At 45.8% G+C, this 16,551-nt stretch overlaps 1 protein-coding gene across 1 annotated transcript in view; it reads right to left on the bottom strand.

Annotated features, from left to right (window-relative positions):
* LOC117213156 (5'-3' exoribonuclease 2 homolog) overlaps positions 1-16,551 on the bottom strand; it is a 30,311-nt gene that overhangs the window by 1,245 nt on the left and 12,515 nt on the right. Inside the window, exon 16 of the mRNA XM_033458505.1 lies at positions 239-459. Coding sequence (XP_033314396.1) covers positions 239-459 — 221 coding nt within the window. The remainder of the gene's footprint in view (positions 1-238; positions 460-16,551) is intronic.

Below are 16,551 nucleotides of genomic sequence, written 5' to 3' on the forward strand. Positions count from 1 at the left end.
AAAGCGTGATTAGTCGTTGATCGTACCTCTGCATCATCCTGTTAAATCGTGATGGGCGTATTCTTCAATCTCTGCTACTTAGTTTCTTACGAACCTTTTAATCGAAATGAAATTCATTTAATTCGAATATTTATGAAGAAAGATCCATTTTCGAACAACGAAATGTTTCTAGATTCATTGATCGATCGCTCCATCGTTTTCAGGGATAACCATTAACATTGAAATATTAAAATCTTACCCGTTGCTGATTGTACTGCGACCCGTAACTGTTGTACTGTGGATTGTGGTAATTGTTTCGCCCGTACTGTTGGCCGCTGTAATTATTTCTTTGCTGGTACTCCGAATACTGTTGATAATTATGGGGCGTGCCGTAACCCCTCGCCCATGGACCAGGCATCATTGGAAACTGGCTGGATCCTGCACTCTCGTATCTTCCTTGATAGTCTGTACTCCGGTAACCTGAACAGTGAATCAAATAACAAGTAGTTAGTTTTGGAATATAATAGACAGTGAATTAAAAGCCAGACACTCCTCGTTCCAGGTCGAAACGTACAGAATTTCTACAAAATGGACATCGAACAACTTCAAAACTACTGATTGCTCTAGTCGATGAACCTGTGCGTCAACAGGAAAGCGTAACCATACAAATAAATCCATATCGAGCATCTTCGTCTATCGTCGACACGGAAAACAAAAGAGGAAACGTACGCTGCTGACAGAGGCACGATAGTCGCGTAGGTGAAAGGGTCCGGAGCGTGGCGGCGCGTGTCCCATGTTCCCTCGAATAATATGTAAACGCGCGTGCATAGCCACGGCTAACACGGAAGGCAAGAACAGAACGGCGAGGGCTAAGTATTCGTCAGCATCACGAAACGTCATAATGGAGGCTCGATGCTAATAACGGATTTTCGAAAGGGCAATGCGCTCGGTGTAGGCGCGTGCCTCGCCCCGGTGAGTGCATCAGCGTACAGGAAAATCAGGCACGCACGCTGCATCGTATACCAGAGTGAACGAGTACCAGCGCGAGTGAAGAAAAAGAGAAGGAAGGATAGGCCCCGGTTATACACGAATCGTGTCGTTTCAACCGCCTGTTCACGGCAGCGAGCCGTCGAATCCTCGCGCTGTTGCACGCCCACGTAAACACGACTGCCACGCAGAGACAGAAAAAATTGAAGGTATACGATATAACGACGACGCTGACAAAAGAACAAAACGGTTACGAGCGACCCCCCGCCCCCTCTTTTCTAACTACTCGCCCGGCCCCATCTTTGACTCCCGTTGAATATTTATAACTCGGTTTCGAATCGCGATATCATGCTTTTTACGGTAGTCAAGGGGGAGTACGAAATAAGAGCGGTGCCGCGAGAGCATTGAAAAAAGAAGCGAGAGAGAGAGAGAGAGAGAGAAGGGGGGACCAACGGCCCGTTTTGTTTGATGTATCGTGATGAGTGGAAATCAATTTTAATTGAATTGATTATAAGCTACCCGCGGAGGAGTTGTGCAGCCGTCGATGAAACGTGGTTGACTGTGTGCCCCCCATGGTCGATGGGTCGCATCGTGCAAGTATCATTTGAGCGTTCCGCGACTTGGCAGACTCACGTAACCTTCCGGTAATGAAGTTCCAGGATTTCGTATTCATGTATTCCACGTGCGAGCGTCGCTCGTTGTCTGCTATGAATGTATTTAACCAAGGGACCATCGATCCACTTATTCTGCTTAAAGACTGTTTCTCGGAACTGTCCACGATTAAACCGTTCAACTGGAAAGCACTACCCTCCGTAAGACTCTCGCGCAACTTGTTATTTAGTGTATCGATCTTTAGATAAAACTTAAAATTTGTGTATCTCGTAATGTATGATCCTCGATCTCCGTTTGAACGTATCGTCTCGGCCGCTGTTAAATAACGAACGATACAAATATAGTTCAGACGTGACCACTACTTAGCAATGTGCGATTATTTCAACTCTATTATTTGGGACGACGCACTATCGAATCTTGACCCTAATGATGCGGTTTCTTTCTTATATACGTAGCCACTTGTATTATGTCATATATATTGGCAAAAAGAATATATAAAATGAATCTTATTAAAGTCATTCATCGGAAGAAGAAAAGCTCATCGTATTCGTAAACGTACAAATCGGTATAAAGATTATCTTGTTTGTTCCGTATACTTCGTATCGAAGATTATTACTAGAGCTATTATTACTGGAGCTTTGTCGATAATTAACGGCAATCTCTTGGAATCGTTAGCGATATGTTTCCGGATAATGATTCTATCGTTAGAGTCAGTGATATCCGATAAATTGTCATATTTCGCACTGGTCTATGCTTCTCCGCTTGTAGTCCGTTCACACTTTTCCTTTAATCGTTGCATACACCTATCCAACTTTGGTACCGGTATTGAGGATATTTTTACTATTTGTAATTCTAAAATATCGGAAGGTGCTGGCGGTATCGTCTCAATTTTGTTCAAGCGTTGCAGCTTTATGCTTTCTCGCGTGATATGGTTAATCTTCGATCGTTCTTTTCCCGATGCATGGAAAACTTTCTTAACGCAATATGAATTTGATAATTTCGTGCATTGGTGCGTGGTCAACGGCGTGTCATTGAGTTATGATAAGTGTTTTCTCATGAGACCTTCGCGGAATCGTTTGGATACGCGATTTCGGTGACCTTATCACGCTCCTCGTTTACTTCGTCTCTCGCATTCAGGGATTCTGTTAGGAGGGTATGAAGGCCGCGGTTTTCTTAGACGATGCACCGCGAAATTTACATACTCTAACACCTTTGGGCTGCTGTATCGCGCATTGGTCGGACATCGCGTTTCCTTAAGTTTTCGGCATGCAGGATAGAAGATGGCAATCGCTGATCATAGCAATTACCATATTAAATATTATCAGGAATAGGCTTAACTTTGTTGTTGTCCGCAGCCCATTAAGACCCTCGTGACCCTTTTCTGGTACAGAGATACGTTTCAACTTGTTTATCTGTGATCCTATTAACCGGATGTGCGAAGCCGCGATTTTTTTCAGTAATGATTTGAACATGTCCACTATTTATCTATTTTTTTCTTTTTTCTATCTATTTTTCCAAACTGCAGAATTAATTATTCATTATATACTTTCAGTTTGTACTCTAGCCGGAATACTTTCCTGTACGATAAATAAATAAATAAATAAATAATTTTAGCTAAAGAATATATGTTAATTCTATTATAATATGTTACAGAGTAAATTATCCTTGGAGCTCTGTCCTGGAGCTAGACAATCACTCGAGTGACCTTTCCTGTGAGTAGTAGCCATTCTCTGGTCAATGTCAACTACTTTGTATAATTCGTTTTTACACCGTTAGATACTCCTATTTGCAGATCTGTAAACGAACACGCTTCGACAAAAAGATTCGCCAACCTCTCATCGTTTTAAGAAATTATCATCGAGATGCTCAAACCCTGCAACAAAGGTCACCCTTCTCCCCATAGTCTCAGGACCCAGTCTGGAGAGACTATCAGTGACGCATGATAATCGTATAGTTTGGTTCAATCGAGCTCGTAATAGGAGGCGGCAAATACCGTCAATATTATCGAGGGTTGAACGGCATGGTCCCGTAGATTTCTAGCCTAACAGTTACAGAGTCCCTACACTGTGTCTATTTCCAGCAGCTCGACGACCGCTTTCTCTCGCTCTCTGCGGCAACAATAACATCCCCTGTGGATTCCAGCCCCGGGAACGTGGTTCGATGGGCCCCCACGGTAATCCTCACCCTCGCCGAAAAAAGAGCCAAGGGGGAGGAGGGTTTAACAGTTTACACGTCGGATCATCCCTCGTTATTGTTGCGTTTATGATAATAGCAGCCGACTAGCACGCATGCAGCCCCGGCTAACCGCTTCAACCCTATCCCGAGGGTCGCGATCGTTGCCACGCTCAGGTATTTAATTAGACGGCTCTATGCTGAATTTCGCCACGGGTATTAATTTCTCTGTTTCCATAGGAGCCACGTTCGCTTCTTCGATTCATGCGCCAAGATTCTTTCTTCCAATCGCGTAAATATAACGACGCTGGAATTCCAGTTTTTTCGATAGACATCGAAGTAACTGGATCGCTCTTGGATTTACGAGACGAAACCTCTAATTCGTACGATCTAACTTTGGCGATCGTACACGGACACAGATTGGACGCTACTTGCAAGAAAGAAATCGTTTTGCAAGAGACTGTGATACCGGAGTGATTCGATAAATCTTTTGTTATGAACAGTCAATGTTTCTCCATGATACCTCGAATATTATCGTGTTTCAGGTAAAGCGTTAAAAATATACAAGATGGTAGACATCGTCTATATTGAAATCACCAAACAATATCATCTGAATCTCTGCGATGTTTCATCGCCGACACCGTTCTTCGTGCCAGAAACAACGGGAGAATCCATGTATGGCTGGTGATTTAATTGGGAAGTCGTGGTCGCCGAGGAAAAAATGATTTTCCGATGTTAAAATGGCGGACAATTAATTACAAAATGAAGGCTCCGCCTGCTCGACGCGAACCCCGCGAAATTGTATTGGGAAGCAGACGGGAAAGCGACAGGGCGAGGGAGAGGAGGAAGAAGGGAGAGAAAGAGAGGGAGATACGTTCATACGTAGATAGTATATGCACTGTGTGTTGCCTATCCGCCATGGGTATTGGATTGGATTGGATCGCCGCGTCAGCAATACAAACACTCGAAGCCTCGATGTGGGTCGGCCTCTCCCGTTCCTGTTTCAAACTGAAATTACACTTTCCCGACCGACCCCGTCGTTCCCCGAAACCCCCCTCGACTATCCAGCCCCATAATTTCCCTTCTCGTTGTCGTTTTTCGTTCGTCGTATCGACAGCGTCGAAGATTTTGCCAAAGTTTTCCGCTAAAACCGAATCTATCGTTCACAGTTCCCATAGAAACGCAAGTGGAACTTTCAACCGAAAGCCAACCGTTGCCTACGATTTTACGCTCTAGCACTCCGAACTATAATCTTCCTTGCGACAAAGAGATCCGGGATAGAGCATTAAATATTTGATCTCTCGTGCAACGACAAGATTCGAAGTAAAATTCTGGAACTCTGATCCAACTAGTAACGAAAATGCTGGATAATTGTTTGGCGAAATTTCGTATTCCGCTCTTTCGCTGTCTTCGACAAGTTCGATAGAGCGTATATATAGTTTGAATATCGCGATTTTGCGCATCGTGAAAGATATCGACGGAATCTTGATTGCAGGTGACGCGGCGTGTAAACCGGAGAGATGATTTTCGCAGGCGACGAATCAGAGGCGACCGGTTACCCGGCGTTTCCGTTCGAAGAATTAGAAATTAAAGGCGTGCCAGTGAATTCGAGGCGCGTATAAATTTTCTCTGCGGCGGATGAAAGTGAAAAAGACTTGTACGGCCGCGGCACGGAAATCGAAACCCTTTAGCCTCCGCTTTCCTCTAGAGGCGAGACCAACCGACTAACTCGAATGAAAAGGCACCAGTGCTGGTAAGAGACACTTCGTACACGCTCCTGCTGGCGTGTATCGGAGCACGAAAAAAAAAAAAGAAAAAGAGAAAGAAAAAGAGAAAGAAAAAAAGATAGAGAAAGAGCGAGAAGACGGACGAAGAGGAAGCAGAAGACGCTTATTTAGCTTTAGCTTACCTTCTACTTACACGTGCTATACAATGTTTACCTACACCCACCTAACCCAACTGCTTGAGAGGAATAATGTTTGCGCAAGAAGAACGGATAGCGATTTCGATATTTAAAAAGAAAAAGGGAAAACGGGACGGTCAAGGTTGGCGTATTGGCAACTTTCGAATCGGCATAGATCTCGAAGGCGTATGACAAATAGAATTCGGAATGGAAGAAAGTTACCGAATAGTAAGTGAAACCTAAAATACCTTGTATTACCAATACCAAGGCAAGTATCAAATGGTAAACTACAAGAATCTTTTTTCAAATTGAAGGCTCGAGTGCAACGTCGAGAGATTGACAGCTCAGTCTACAGCGGGCCAAACTTAACAGGGATAATAGCAAGTTATATCTCCTCTAATTAACAACGTATCCAACAATCAGCTCCATCAGAATCTCTAACGAGCACCGAGAACTCGCGTCTCCGCGTAACATCATCTCCGGCCTCCGAACAACAGAGTCTCGACATCAAAGTGGTCACAATTTCGGCGCTCCTCCGTCACTTGTCTCAAGACATCTGGCAAGAGAGAAGGGTACAACAAAGTAAAAAACAGAGGGAAAGAGAAGAAGGAAGGTGGGAGATGTTCCATCCGAATGTGGCGCAACTACCTGACGACAAGAACAATGAGGGAGTAAAGAGCGTGCGTTCCCCATCGTGGCTGGTAGCCGTGTACAAGATGGCGCCAGGCAGGCCAGAGTACCACTCGGGCGATTTCCGGTGGCTTTGTTCCGCGTACCACTCGTACACGGGGTGTATTCGATGAAACTCGAGGCTTAAAGGCGCGTTTTTCAGCCACGCTACCAGCTTACGTGCGTGCGCGCGAGATATAAAGAGGTTTTTCTTCTATGAAGCCAGTTAGCCAACGAACCGGTAATTCCTCCGACCGCTTTCTTCCTTCTTCTCTTTTTCTGTATATGGTCCTCTCCGTTGCCTCCTTCAGCTTCCTCTTTTCTCGCCGGTACCTCTCTCGCGTGCTGGCGATTTCAACTTCTTCCCCTCCTCCTTCTTCTTCTTCTTCTTCTTCTTCTTCTTCTCCGTCTCCGTCCTTCTCCTTCCTCTTTTCCGTTCTTTCGTCATGGTTCTTCCCTTTCTTCTTCCGCCCTTTGCCGTTTGCACGCATTCATTCTCGCCTTTGCCAGAGCCGTGGAAAAGAAGAAACGAGCCGGGTGCAACTCAAGATTTCCCCTACCCCACGCCCCCTGGCCTTCTACCCTCTTCCTCTTTTTCTCTTAGCGTTTTCCTGTTCCTCTTTTTTAGTCGTCGGTAATGGAGGCCCTCGAACGCCGGCCCTTCTAGCGCCTCGACGAGCCTGCCTGCCTGCCTGCCTGCCTGCCTGCCTGCCTCGGCGAAACGAAACGAAACGAAACGAGAAAGGAGACACGTTTACCCCTTCCCCCTTCTGCGGACGACTTTTACTTTCTTCCTCTCTTCGTGGTTCAACTCCGTTTCCCTGTTTCTGTCGACCGCGGTGATTCGCACGAGAGGAAAATACGTACAACCTTCTCCTCTCTCTTTCGCTGGGCAAACCAGCTACCGTCCTTGCTGGTTCATCCATCGACGTATAGCTCTTTTTAGGGTTAATTTGTGTATCAAAGTTATCGTATCGTATATCGTTTTACAGCCATTAGGGAATTTCTCAATATTTTATAAGATGATTTCGGAATTATTCTATCCAGAATTGTTAAACCTTTTGGAATTCGAACTGATCGACTTTACTTTTTTCGTTATTATTGAAATTAGTAAGTTTCGAGATAAATTAGACAAAAATAATGTTCGTAACATTATTTTTCATCGCTCCTTGTAACTTTCGAATTTGTGGAACAGATCATTGTAACTTCCGAACGACTAAATTCATTTATCGATAGCCATTTTTTGTATTGCACAATACTCGTTAATTGTCGGAATTTTTGATATTTTACGAAATACGATTTTACGATTTTACGATTATCGAAATTCACATTGGCGAAATCTGCATCGCGATTTGGAACGTTTTATGGCGCGTCCATCGATGATTATCGGAATCCGCGTCGCATCGTTGGACGTTTGCCAATGCATTCACGGCCCGTCGATTGTTATCGAAATCCACGTTGAGATTTCGGCCGATTTATCCCGTGATCGTCGCCTCGTAATTATTACTAAAATTCCCAACGAGATTTTCGACGTACCGCGGTTTCCTAATTATCGTTCGAACGCGCATCGAATATTTACAAGCCCGCGCTGATTACCGCAAACATTTTTAGGAACGTGAGCTTCTGAATATTTTGCAATTCTCGCAATACCTTCATATCGTGCCTTTTCGAAATTTCAAAGTTCCGTCGTGATTGATTATTTATCGCGAATTAATAATCGTCAACGACGAACAAAAAGGGGTGGAAGACGGAAACGTAACGCGCATAAGGAGAAAAGTTGGACCTGCGAGCAACCGCGTTTCGTTCTCCGGATATTTCAGCTTCGGTCGAGGCGACCGTAGAACCCGTAGGGGGTTGCGGGGAAACGGTGGGGGTACAGAGTCATGGGTAGGGGAAGGTGCGCGCGGGAAGGTGGGACACAGCGGTCGGCGGGGAGGCTGAGGGGGAGGGGAAACGGAAAAGGGCGAAGATCGAAGAAGGACGGAGAGAAACACTTGACCCTGCCTGGCTGGTTGCCGCACAGCCGATGCTGTGCCAGCAAACCCCACCGTGCAACGTGCGTTAATAAACGCAACGACGGTGTGTTGGTCCCTCGTCTATGTGCTCCTCCCGACCCTCGACCCTTTCTCTTTCCAGCTCTCCGCAAACCTAACCCTCGTACCTTGTCTATCTTCGTCCGCTTCGTGCAATGCACGCCCACCGTGGTGAATGAGCTCGCTCGGTTCGCGCATGCGCACCGGCAAGCAGCGGTACACAGGCACGCGTGTGTGGCGCCACGCAGCGGGCGCACACGTACGAACAAGGGGGAGGTAAAGACGAGGTAGGGATCGGTCGCGCGCAAGTAACGTGTTGACTCTCGCGATCGCGTAGCTCCTAATTTATTTACAATTTCGCAAAGGGGGAACCGGATTGATTCGAGTCCCATCCACAGGCGAGATCCAATACCAAGCTGCGGAGTAGCCACCAATTCAGGCTCCACCGTAATTCGCCGGCCGTTTAATTGCGCGCCGGCTTAGACGACGATTGCATCGTTCGATCGTGATTAACGAACGTTTTGTACGTGCTTCCTGGTACTGTGGATTATATCGCTGCGTCTTTGACTGCATATTTCGAAAAGTTTGAATTTCTATGTTTCGCTAAATTTTGTCGAATGTTGGAGAACATATGAAACAGGTAATAACCAGATCGTAAAATTGATCAGGTAATTAAAGTTTACGGTAATTTCAGACATATTGGAGCTCGAGGTCACGTGATTCTCAGCCGCACGGTATCAATTCGGAACTATTCCATCGTCCGTACTATACTCAACTTGTTCGATGAGATCTAATCCGAATGAGAAATTTGACGTATCAATTTACAAATGACTATCGCAGCATGAGATTCAAAATACGTATCTACTCCTATAGAATGCTTACGACATCTAAGTATATATCTCTAAGTTGCCCATAACTGCTCATAACTAGAGATTTTTTCCGACAGCTAAAAATAATAATCGAGCGCCAACAATCGAAAACTAATCCTCTTTCGTCGGAAAGAAACAAAGCTCAAAGCGGTTGTTAACAGTCGAGGAGATGAGCTCAGCGTTAATAGGGTAAGCCGAAATGCAAGAGTCGCGTGACATTTCGCGAGGTCCCGTGGCTGAGCATCGGCCAAGAAAATATCCCTACTTGCAAGAACGGTGTATCCGAGCGTGACAGAGATGACGTTATAAGACGAAGTACCAGAGAGAAGGAGAAAGAAGTATGCAGAAGCACTCGTGTCAGAGGCGACCAATAAATTTATCGAGCGGGTGTTGGCATGGAGACTGCCGGACAGAGCTCGGTTGGATGGCCCAGAGGGCGATGAGAGGGCACTCGAGAATCCTCCAGGAGCCCGTCACGGGGAAATTGGAGGCAGCCACGGCGGCGGCCACGAGGAGGAACACAGAAAAGAGAGAGAGAGAGAGAGAGAGACAGGAGGTGGAGGGTGAAAGCGTGTACTCTCGGAGGAACGACGAAGACAGAGGTTGAAACGAAGAAGGAGAAGCTCCGAACCGGAGAAGAGGGGGCTGAGGTATCGATTTCTCGCGGTGATCCAATCAACGATGGTGCCTTATCTGACGCCTTTGCCACCCGCTTTAACACATCGGTGTCTCTGATAAGGAAAAAGAAATTTCATCCAATCGTTCTTCTTTCTATTTTACTTATTTATCGATTAGGTACTATTAAATATCAATCTACGTAATCATATATAATATATATATGATTATATATGTCGGAGAGGGGTCAGGAATAAGGTTGTGGGCGTTCGATGAATCTTCATTGGAATCGGCCATCGTCGTGTTATAACGAAGGTACGGTCTGTTAATACGAGTATGGATGCTACCGACTCGACAATCAACCGCGGCGGTTGGACACTCGCGATACTAGTGATGTTGGTCTTAGGTCCAATAACGAATCCGCGGTCAACGGGATGATAGATGTACGTGCTCACAAAAATCTAAGTCGGACTCTTTGCGAAAACGTGGAATATCCACCGAGCGTACAGACTCTAAGTAACTACTCGCTAATGTGACCTCACGAGAGAATGACTCTCCGTCGCGATGATGCTGCAGAGGAAAACTATGATAGGGTGTGTCTGAGGACACGAGATCATCGGATTCGTCGAGGATACCCTTCGTTCAGAAGGTGAGGGAATTTGGCGTTGCTGCTAATTGGTCAATCGCCATATCGGTGGTTAGAAAAAGATGCTAGCCGCCCTCGAGGGAAAGTTGCTAGTGGGAGACGCCGTTCGTTGAAAAATAGGTCTCTTCTATCTTCCCGTAGCTGGGACAAAGACTGTTCGTTCGAAGGACTTTAGTCAACTAAATTCTAAGATTTATGACGGGCCCTCAGGCTAGCTGAACATGTACTCCGGAGACGCATCGACATCTGACATCATCATCTTGCTCGAAGAATAGGGTCTGCGTGTGGCGAGCCACGGGACAGAAACCGTTGGAATGTTTACTGTCGCGTGCCGCTACAAATATTTCTTTTAAGGAGAGCTATAGAATTACTCCATACCTTTGTTAGACAAAGCGTTCATCCCGTGACCGCGGCTACGTTCGGCGACTGGCTGTCGCCTCGAGCCCAAGCTCATTATCACAACTCGCGAACAATTACAATCGGATTGAATAACTACAATTGTCTAATTACAGCTATAGTAGACTCTAGATTACAATGTTGCGGGATTATCCAAAATTCCAAAGGCTCCGGTGTTCTTTCATCTCCGACATATATATGTGATATATATGTAGCGCAGTGGTTAGCGCCTTAGGTTACGAACGTTCGGGACCCGGGTGTTCAAATCCCGGCAACCGGAGTCCGCGATTTTTCTTTCACGCATCCTAAATTAGAAGAAAAATAGCAGTAACCCCCATCAGCGACATCTACAGCACGGCTATAAGTATCACGGACAACACAATACACCTCATAATATTATCAATTGTCTTATCTTATCAATTGTCATCAATTTGGTGGAAGTTGTTATAAAATCTTTTCAAATTAATTTTCAGGTTAACAATGTGATATTTCAGGGAACGTATTCGTTCTTCAAATTAGAAATTATTTATACACCTAGTCAGAGACGCGACGAAATCAATACACGTTGGCGAAGCTGTGCAAGATGCAGCCAATATTTAACGAGCCAACCAGTCAATCGCTGGCTTTCTTTAACCCACGGTGATCTTTAATTCATTAACGACATTAATTATTCATCGCCGATAACGACGACGGAATCGCTGATCGTCATCCCTTCTCGATTACAAGCAGAGCAGACCTCGTCGTGTGCCACGTCTGCGAGAAGTTTCAACTGGAAAGACGGATCCTTTGTTATTTTCCCGGCTTCTCCAGGATAAATCGGTATAGCCGTGTCGGTACAATTGTAACGATGTTGGAAGGGGAACGAAACGGAGCGTTTTCACGTGGACGCTCGATGTGTACGGACTGGCTAATCCCTCTGACATTGTTCCAAAACAATACGATATCCGCCCCTAATTTGTACCGCCTTCCAGCGGCCGCTTCTCTTTCGCGTTATACGTTGAACCGACCGGCTGACAGAGTCAATATTTTCGCTTTCTAGTCCTCCACGAAGGAGGAGACGGTATATCGGCGGAACATTGGCGGAACATTGGCGAACCACGAAGAAGAGAAGAAAAACGCGGATTTCTGCATAGCTGGCTCCGACGATGCTCGCACGGCCTGCTTGCTCAGCCGTTTTGGATCAAGTCGCGTCTCGCGTGCACGTGGACCTTGCCCTTTCTGGAACATTTCTTCTTTGATATCTTCTTTAAAGGATCGGTATCGTTAATTATGTGCAATACCGTTTGATAAAATTTATTATAAATATTTGTAAAACACTTGGTGTAACATTGTAACAATTTCGTATCATTTCAAGCGTATTCTCCGGGAGAGTATTGTTTCCGGATAGCTCGAAGAGACAGGGCGTACCGCGAGAAACAAGCAGTGAAAATCGCATTGACGATGAAAGTAGCAGAGAGGAGCCACGGTGAGAGTGTTTGAATCGCACTCGCGGGACCTATGTCGGTCCAACTGGTTCTACGTTTGATTTCAGGGAGGCAAGAGGGAGTCGGGGTAAAAAACGAGAAGGCGAAAGAGAGAGAGGGAGAGAGGAAACGAAAGCAGAGGAGCGAAAGAGTAGTGCGCTCGGCGTTGTAGGACTCTCCGCTGGAGAGCTCTCCCTCTCTCTCGCCCGCTTAAAGCCCTATCCACTACTCATTTATCAAATAAATCAACACAGCTACTTGTGCACCTGTGAAGAGATCCAGCCGCTACCCGAGCCGTCCAAAAGCCCGTTTCAATCCGTAAATCGATTTCTTCGCTTCACCGTGTAAGGCGTAAGGAGTTGGCTTTAAGAAATCGATAGCGAGATTTGATTTGACAACGTGAACAAGTAAGTCTTTTTTATTAAATAATTCTGAAACTACAAACGAATGGATAAAGGAATACTACGAAGGTTGCATATTAAAAGATTTATATCGATTAAAGATCGTAGAGTCGAATTTCCTGGTTAATAAGATAATATAACTTCCTTAAGAAACATTAGTAGTAAATCGATAGCTGTTTCCACGTCCTCCGTTTGCAGATCGAGCGAAGGTAAAGACGGAAGAAGAATGCGAATACAAGAGGGTAAGGTAACAGGAGAGCCGAAGGGAAAGAAAGAGAGAAGAAGGGTATAATCAAAGAGCTTCGAAAAATCAGGATGCACTTAGAAGCACGTACTCGGCCTATAGAGAGGCATTCAGTTATACTGGTGAGTTTGGAGTCAAAGCAAGGACCCTTGCCTCAGCTGGCGCATTACCTCCGCCGCTCTCGCGTCCTCTATGGCCGCGTTTACATCCACGCTACCTTTTCCTCCGGAAGCCACAGCCACCGTATTTACGATCGTAAGAGACAGCATCGACTCGACGATTAGGAGGCGAGTCGAGTGCTGTCTCGGTTTTTGAATGATCTTTGAACCATTTCATAGTTTCAAATTGGTATTTCTGTGATTGTCCTCGTGATGGGTCCACGTTGATTTTATCATTTCGTTAGAAGGCGGGGGAGAACATGAGTTTCATTTTTGATACAGAGACGCGTTAATTGCAACGAAATAGAATAGAAAATAGGAAATATGACTGGAAAATAATAAAATAGATATGGTACGACCGAAGAATTAAAACTTCGTAACTAGTAGTGAATAAATGAAACAAAATAAAAATAGACATTTTCTATTATGCTTCGTTGATACTTCCGCGTGATAGGAGATTAGAGGATTGACCAGAAAATGATTCGCATTCAGAAACTTTAGTCCGATTGCATGCGACACGAGATCAAACTCAATCCCATGAACTCAAATACCGTTCACCAAGCATCTAACCACAAGTCGTTTAAAGGTCCTCGAATCTTTTACAAGACGTATCGGAAGACCATTAAGGTAACGCTCGTGAACAGAGACAGCAGAAGAAAAAACAATCACGCCCCTCGTGCCGTCGAAAAGTCGTCGAGAGAAGAGTCTGTTCCCGCTCGAGGATCGTGATTAGGTGATATCGAATCCTACACACTTGCTCGACGCGCGAGTATACCGAGGAGGTTCCGGGAGAACGAGGAGACAAGCAGAAAAGAAAGAGAAAGAATAGAGAGGGGGCGGGAGGGAGGGACAGAGAGAGAGAGAGAGAGAGAGCTGTGGCGAGGGAGGAAGCACACGAGTGCACAGGAGGTCGCGAGCTGAAGAGTTGCGGTAGAGACGCGGTGGATCCTGAAAAGCGAGAAGAGCGCTGAAAAGGTGGCTACTCGGCTTTGTAACGGAGTTAAGGAGACGAGAAAGAAGACGAACAGAGAGAGGAAGAGGAAGAGGAGGAGGTATAAACGTCGCAGGCGCAGAAACGTCACGAGAGGAAGTTAGGAAAGGAACGGGAGGAAGAAAGGAACGAAAAGAAGAGGGAAGAAGGACCTAAACTGGTAGAAAAAAAGAGAGGAAAACAGTGCGTCGCGAAGAAGAGGAAGAGGAAGAGGATGGTCCTTGTGCAGCGAGGACCCCAGGATACCGGCAAGGAGTATCCTAGAACTGTCGAGGATGCTTCACTCCCATCGTCCTCTTCCTCGTGGCCCCCTTTGCGTCCCGTATCTCTCCTCTTTTCCTCCGCCTGTCTTCCTTCCGTACTCCTCTCTCTCTCTCTCTCCTCCTTGTAAATACGCCCCTCCCGAGACCCATCAGGATCTCTACTCTTGCAAAGAGAAGCGTCGTCTCCTTCAAATGCTACACACTGAGAGGGATATCATCCCCTTCTTTCGTTCCCTTTCTCTCCTTTCTTTTTCTCCCTTTCTCCTTCCCATCTCGATCTTTCCTCCACATTTTTTATTTCTTTATTTTATTTCCCTTTCTCTGTACTTTGAGTCTGCTTCTTCCACCCCTCGTACCCTATCGTAAGGCAACGCGCGAACCATCCGTGCGTCTCCGTCACCTCCGATCTCGGCAACCGCGTTGCGCACCGCGAGACTTTCGTACAGGTTGCGAAATCAAGGACCCTTCGAGAGCTCTGGAGTAGGCGGAGGAGAGCGTGGCCGTGCGACAACACGCCAGCTTTCCTAGCGAAGGTGTCGTTTGAAACGACGAACCTCCGTTCTGTTTATAGACTTCTCTTCGATTGAGACGTCAAGACTAGATCTCAAGTTTTGTAGCAACGTAACGATTGAATCTTTGTAGCATCGTTTTAAGATTAATTGACAGAGACGCAAGATTGTCCAAACACAGAGAACCGAGGAAATGTAGTTTGATTGAGCAAACAGCGAAGAATATCCAAATTTTCGGCGGAACCGCGAAATTCGACGCGGTGGTCCGAGGAAATTCCAGAGAAGCCAGTTGAAGAGGATTCCACGGCCAGATCTGGACGGTCAGCACGGTCGCGAGTCCTCGAAACGTCGGTGAAATCGGATCCTTCGGGAGTGGCTGGTAGATGGGTCAACAAGTCGACACGTTCAGAAACGAGATCGTTCCCTAACCGAGAAGAACACGGCCACCGTACGTTCCGAAACCTGATACGTTCCGCAGGAATCAAAACGTGTCATGGATCCGGCCACTTAAGCCTGGAGAACCTTTTACACTTCCGATCCGAAATGAAAAGGAAGAAAGGGACCCACTTTAAAAGCGCCTGCAATTCTTATTCTTCCTTCGATCTATTGACCGTCTACAATCTACTAGACCATGATCTATTGATCTCTACAGAGATGACGTGTTTACACCCGTACATTGTAAGGTTTGCGTAAAAGTGAAAGTCTTAAAGCAATTCGATAACGAAAATTGTAACGCCTACTTGATAAAATCAATTTTCAGCGAACGAGGAAACACCAGTACTTGGATGATACACGAATTGATTAATATCGTACGAATTCAAATAATACGCTGGTTGCATACAGGATGAAATTTGGAAAAGAACGATCATCGAGATTATACTTTAGAGAATCTTCGGTGACAATGACAAGGAATAGGAATTACCGCATTAAAGATCTTTAAAAAGAGGTTGGGGAATCCTCTAGAAAACCGCACAATGTCTAAAAAACCGGTCAAGGCGCCTGCTAAAATCCGATTCGACGGATGATCTTCGCCGATGTCTACAGCAAGGTACAATAGAAGAAATCCAATAGGAAAGACAGAGAAGGGCAGTTTCTCTGTTCCTTCGGATTTAGAATCCGTTGTTCGCCGCGTTCGCGCGGAAATGAGGTGGAAAACCGCACCCTCGGGACCGACTCACCTTTTCTTTACGTTCTCGAGGATACTAACCGAGGATTTCACCGACGCCGCGGTTTCTTGATATTACAAACGCGCGTAGAGCGGGTTCTCGAGGCAACCGAGCGCGAAGAAACGGTGCCAAGGTAAAAAACGAAAGCAAGAGAGGAGAAGAGAAAGAGGAACGATGAAAAGCCCCGATTCCGGGACAGAGAAAAATATCGGCGAGTCGGCAGGCGAGGGAAAGGCGGGAGGGAAAGGCGGGAGAGAAAAGCGGAAAACATTTTCATTCGTCGAATTCTCGACGTTGCAAACACGCCACGATTGATTTTCGTTTCTGTCGGTTAATCGCGCGACCCAGAAACGCAAATGTAATTTACATGGCGTGAAAAAAGGGAGGAAGTAAAAATGACGGACGAATGGAGATGCAACAATGACAGTTGAACAGTCGCGAATGCGTCTTTCGAGGATCTTTAAACGACGATGAA

Source organism: Bombus bifarius, unplaced genomic scaffold, assembly GCF_011952205.1.
Source record: "Bombus bifarius isolate JDL3187 unplaced genomic scaffold, Bbif_JDL3187 scf7180000008515, whole genome shotgun sequence".
In the NCBI taxonomy this organism is placed as follows: domain Eukaryota; kingdom Metazoa; phylum Arthropoda; class Insecta; order Hymenoptera; family Apidae; genus Bombus; species Bombus bifarius.